General features: G+C 44.0%; 1 protein-coding gene across 2 annotated transcripts in view; it reads right to left on the bottom strand.

The window, feature by feature from the left end:
- Positions 1-296: 296 nt before the first annotated feature.
- Positions 297-6000, bottom strand: part of LOC109889820 (tetratricopeptide repeat protein 7A) — a 44288-nt gene continuing 38584 nt past the window's right edge. For both annotated transcript variants that reach the window (XM_020481555.2, XM_020481556.2), the window contains exon 20: positions 297-2097. In XM_020481555.2, the coding sequence (XP_020337144.1) occupies positions 1879-2097 (219 nt within the window). In that variant the 3' untranslated portion in view covers positions 297-1878. The remainder of the gene's footprint in view (positions 2098-6000) is intronic.

Raw genomic sequence — 6000 nt, 5'->3', positions numbered from 1 at the left:
CATCACATCAGGCAGAGAGAGAGAGAGAACTGAGAGGGTGGTTAGAAATGGAGAAAGAGGGAGGGAGAGAGAGGTAGAGACAGAGATGGCGAGGGAGGGCAGAGAGAGAGCGAGAGAGGATAGACAGGGTAGGGAGAGAGAGAGGGAGGGGGTTGTGAGTTGAGGCAGAAACTGTGCTGGCAGTATTACATAAGATAGCAACTCGAGTCCCACTGCCCATATTAATGTGGTTAGGCACTATGAAGTGATGAAGATTCGTCATAAATGACGAGAAAGATGAGGACACAATCCCACAGTGATTTTAAGTCATTGTTTATGATGACAATGATTTACAAATTAGTTTAAAACAAGACACACAATGAATCATATTATGATTAATACAGTTAGATACAATACAAGCAAATCAGTGATTTCAACACCACACAATGGTGGCTTCAGTGAAACACACACACCGGCTGAAGGATCTCGTTTTACAAGAAGAAAATGGAATTATACTTTAGAAAGGATCCCTGAGAGTGGATGTATGTGGTCTGTATAACAGTGTCACCATAGACTTGTCTATGAATGCATCTGAGAGGTTCTTACGAATGCATAGTCATATATGTATAGTGTGCTTCCAAATGTATTGGGACAGTGACACGTTTGTTGTTGTTTTTGGCTCTGTACTCCAGCATTGATACAATGACTATGAGGTTACAGTTCAGAGTGTCAGCTTTCATTTGAGGATATTTTCATCCATATCGGGTGAGCCGTTTGGAAATTACAGCACTTCTTGTACATAGTCCCCCCCAAATTCACTTACGCATGTATTAAAGTAGTCAAACGTTGAGTATTTGGACCCATATTCCCAGCACACAATGATTACATCAAGCTTGTGTCTCTACAAACTTGTTGGATGCATTTGCTTTTTGTTAGGGTGTCAGATTATTTTGTGCCCAATGGAAATGAATGGTAAATAATGTATTGTGTCATTTTGGAGTCACTTTTATTGTAAATAAGAATAGAATATGTTTCTAAACAATTCTACATTAATATGCGGATGCCTCCATGATTATGGATAATCCTGAATTAATTGTGAATAATGATGAGTGAGAAAGTTGGATGCACAAATATCATACCCCCAAGACATGCTAACCATTGCAATAACAGGGGAGGGTTGGCATTTGTTTGGGAGGGGGGGGGGGTGATATTTGTGCATCGGTAACTTTCTCACTCATCACATCATTATTCACGATTCCTTCAGGCATCCACATTAATGTAGATGTGTTTAGAAACATATTCTATTCTTATTTACAGTAAAAGTGACTCCAAAATGACACAATACATTATTTACCATTCATTTCTATTGGGCACAAAATAATCTGAAACACAACCAAAACAAAGTGCAAATACATTCAACAAATGTGTAGAGTCACAAGCTTGATGTAGTCATTGCGTGTTAGGAATATGGGACCAACTTTTTACTACTTTCATACACATATAGGTGAACTTTTGGTCCCCTAAAATGGGGGGGACTATATACCAAAAGTTCTGTAATTTCTAAATGGTTCACCTGCTATGGATGGAAATACCTTCCAATTAAATCTTATAATCTGCACTTTAACCTCATGGTCATTTCATTTTATATCCAAAGTGCAGGAGTACAGAGCCAAAACAACAAAAAATGTGTCACTGTACCAATACCTTTGGAGCTCACTGTAGATATGAGGAGAGCAGAGAAGGGAGGAGAGGGGCAAGAGAGAAGAGCAAAAAGAGTGAGACAGGGCAAGAGAAGATATATTGCACAAATGTGTACGTTTAAATGATCATAAGTGTGTGTGCCTGTGCACATGTGTGTATTCATAAACACGTCATACAGTAGTAGCCTCTGTCTGCTCCTCACAGCTCGCGTGGTATAATGGTGAAGGGCCTGATGGGACAGGAGGCCTCCAGCTCCAGGGCTGTGAGGAAGCAGTCTGGTGCCTGGCTGCTGCCCTGTAACTGCAGGGCCTCCCCCAGGCCGCTCCACGCCTCGTGTGACGTGCTCTCGGCCTGCACCGCGTCCCGCAGCACCTTCTCCCCCAGACCCAGACGCCCACACCGCACCAACAACTGGCCCTGAGGAGGGGAAAGCAAGGGGAGGGGAGGGGGTGAAGAGACAAAAAGTGAGTCTGCGTGGGGGATAAGTCATTGTGAGATTACAGAGAGAGCTTTGACTTTGGACCTAGCTTTGGCAGTATCTAAACCAGATACTAGATATTTGGTGTGTCAGAGATGGCATGTCCAGCTTTCTGAGATGATGAGATATTGCTAAGTTAAAGATCCTGTTTGTACCAACTCTATTTGTACTGGCGTGTTGGGTGATTGCAGCCAAAGGCACTCCCAGGAAGGATGAGACGTGCGTGTGATGAGGATGACTACTCCCGATGTGTGTTTGTACACTGTGTGTGTGTGTGTGTGTGAGTGTGAGAGGAAGTGTATGTTTTTTGGTGTTTGGTTCAGTGAGTGTATGTTTGTGGCCGTGTGAGAGGGCAGTAGTGGTCAGTGCGGCGTGACATGTCTCTTTGGAACATCTCTCTGTTGAGGCACTGTGTGTCTCGAGAGTCTAGCAAGCATAACAGTGTATCACGCAACCGACGTGTGTTCATGTCAACGGCATGAACACACAGAACTACACACCCACACACATGCACACAGCCTCCAGAGCGGTGCTTGCCTGAGGTCAAACAGACGAGTCTTGTTATGCAAGCTCTGATCACAAACTCCAGATTAATTGGGCTGAAACTCAGAGAGCTGTCTCGGGGCTTCTGATGCAACCTCCAAAGAGGATGTTCTGCTCCCTCCGTCTCTCCGTCTCCAAGCCACTTTCTGCTGTTACTCACATCATATCCCCCCCCATATACTGTATATTTCCTCTCTCTGCAAGAACAGAAGAAAAGACAGACAGAGATCTGATGGGGTGCAGACTCAGACACAGTGCAGGATATACAGTGAGGTCTGTAATTATTGGCACCATTGATAAAGATGAGCAAAAAAAGACTGTATAGAGTAAACAATACAAATACTGAGCTACAGTAATATTGTAAAGATAGGGGTCAAACATGATTGAGCCCCTGTTTCCATTATTCTTGCACCATCCCCTTGCGAGGAGACCATTCCTCTATACAGAATCTTCCCAGATCCTTTGTCTACGGAAGAGTATAAGGGCCAAGCGAAGAAAAACAGTGATGTAGGGGAGAGTGGGGTAAGTTGAGCCATTTTTACATTCAGCATCACTTCATCAAGGGTAATATAGTATTCATTCTCATTCAGGGTGTTGTGTATCCCTGTAAATAATCAGAATGAATGTATACATTACAGTTTTGAAAACATAGCTTGTCCAAAAAAAGTGGGCTATTGGCACAAATACCCTGGCTATGGGGTAAGTTAAGCCGCGGGACAGGGTGGGTTAAGCCGCGGGACAGGGTAGGTTAAGCCGCGGGACAGGTTAGGTTAAGCCGCGGGACAGGGTAAGTTAAGCCGCGGGACAGGGTAGGTTAAGCCGCGGGACAGGGTAAGTTAAGCCGCGGGACAGGGTAGGTTAAGCCGCGGGACAGGGTAAGTTAAGCCGCGGGACAGGGTAAGTTAAGCCGCGGGACAGGGTAGGTTAAGCCGCGGGACAGGGTAAGTTAAGCCGCGGAACAGGGTAAGTTAAGCCGCGGGACAGGGTAAGTTAAGCCGCTGGACAGGGTAAGTTAAGTCGCCTACAAATTTCTGTACTGAATTAAATATTGCCACTACCTTTTTAAAACCACGTCTAGCTTTATTTCACAAACACAATCACTTTTTTGTCTTAATAATTTTAAGCATATTTTAACACAGGCTTAACACACTTTGTACTTTTTAATACTTTTAACAGAGGCCTGGCCCTGTTGTTACCTCACATCCCAGTAAAAAAACACATTGTGGGCCCGTTACGATACATCAATCATGAAGGATTTGAAAAATATCCACTGCTCAACTTACTCCAAGTCAAACATTTTGACTATATGAGCCCACACAGCTACAAGGATGCACTTTCAAGCTAGGTTTAGGACTTAACATTGACATATTTTTATAGAAATGTGTGTTATTTAGCAGATGCTCTTATCCAGAGCGACTTACAGTTACTGCATTCATCTTAAGATAGCTAGGAGGGACAACCACATATCTCGGTCAGAAGGAAAGGAAATATTTCCTCAATAAAGTAGCTATCAGCAAAGCCAGTGCTAGTGGTGGGTGGGTGGGGTGGTGCAAGTGTTAGTTGGGGGAGGGGTGATGTGGGATTATTTAAAATACTCTTTGATGAGGTAGGGTTTCAGATGTTTTTGGAAGATGGGCAGGGATTCTGCTGTCCTAGCTTCAGGGGGAAGCTGGTTCCACTATTGGGAAGAGAAGAGATATGACCGGGCTGAGTGGGAGCTGCCCTCCCATAGAGATGGGAGGGCCAAGTGACCAGAGGTGGCAGAGCGGAGTACTCGGGTTGGGGTATAGGGTTTGAGCAAAGCCTGAAGGTAGGGAGGGACAGTTCCTCTTGCTGCTCTGTAGGTAAATACAGTACTTGCAAAAGTATTCCCCCCCCCCCCATGCCGTTTTCCCTATTTTGTTAATTGTAATTTAAGTTGATTTTTATTTGGATTTCATGTAATGGACATACACAAAATAGTCAAAATTGGTGAAGTGAGATCCGCAAAATAACTTGTTTCAAAAAATTTGCAAAAATACAAAAATGGAAAAGTGGTGTGTGCATATGTATTCACCCCTTTGCTATGAAGCCCCTAAATAAGATCTGGTGCAACCAATTACCTTCAGATAATTAGTTAAATAAAGTCCACCTGTGTGCAATCTAAGTGTCATATGATTTGTCACATGATCTCAGTATATATACACCTGTTCTCAAAGGCCCCAGAGTCTGCAACACCACTAAGCAAGGGGCACCACCAAGCAAGCCGCACCATGAAGTCCAAGGAGTTCTCCAAACAGGTCAGGGACAAAGTTGTGGAGAAGTACAGATCAGGGTTGGGTTATAAAAAAATATCTGAAACTTTCAACATCCCACGGAGCACCATTGAATCCATTATTAAAAAATGGAAAGAATATGGCACCACAACAAACATGCCAAGAGAGGGCCGCCCACCAAAACTCACAGATCAGGCAAGGAGGGCATTAACCAGAGAGGCAACAAAGAGACCAAAGATAACCCTGAAGGAGCTGCAAAAGCTCCACAGTGGAGATTTGAGTATATGTCTACAGGACCACATTAAACCATACACTCCACAGAGCTGGACTTTAAAAGAGTGTTCAGAAAAAAAGCCATTGCTTAAAGAAAAGAATAAGCAAACACGTTTGGTGTTAGCCAAAAGGTATGTGGGTGACTCCCCAAAAATATGGAAGAAGGTACTCTGGTCAGATGAGACTAAAATTGAGCTTTTTGGACACCAAGGAAAACACTATTATGGCACAAACCCAACACCTCTCATCACCCCAAGAACACCATCCCCACACTAAAGCATGGTGGTGGCAGCATCATGCTGTGGGGATGTTTTTCATCAGCAGGGACTGGGAAACTGGTCAGAATTGAAGGAATGATGAATGGCACTAAATACAGGGACATTCTTGAGGGAAACATGTTTCAGTCTTCCAGAGATTTGAGATTGGTTCAGAGGTTCCCTTTCCAGCAGGACAATGACCCTAAGCCTACTGCCAAAGCAACACTCGAGTGGTTTAAGGGGAAACATTTAAATGTCTTGGAATGGCCTAGTCAAAGCCCAGAACTCAATCCAATTGAGAATCTGTGGTATGACTTTTAAAGATTGCTGTACACCAGGGGAACCCATCCAACTTGAAGGAGCTGGAGCAGGTTTGCCTTGAAGAATGGGCAAAAATCCCAGTGGCTAGATGTGCCAAGCTGATAGAGACGTATCCCAAGAGACTTGCAGCTGCAATTGCTGCAAAAGGTGGCTCTACAAAGTATCGACTTTGGGGGGGGGGGGGAGGGTGAAT

This window comes from Oncorhynchus kisutch, linkage group LG4 (assembly GCF_002021735.2).
Source record: "Oncorhynchus kisutch isolate 150728-3 linkage group LG4, Okis_V2, whole genome shotgun sequence".
Taxonomy (NCBI): Eukaryota; Metazoa; Chordata; class Actinopteri; order Salmoniformes; family Salmonidae; genus Oncorhynchus; species Oncorhynchus kisutch.
Note: the sequence above shows the minus strand (reverse complement) of the source record. Positions and strands in the feature narration are given on the sequence as shown.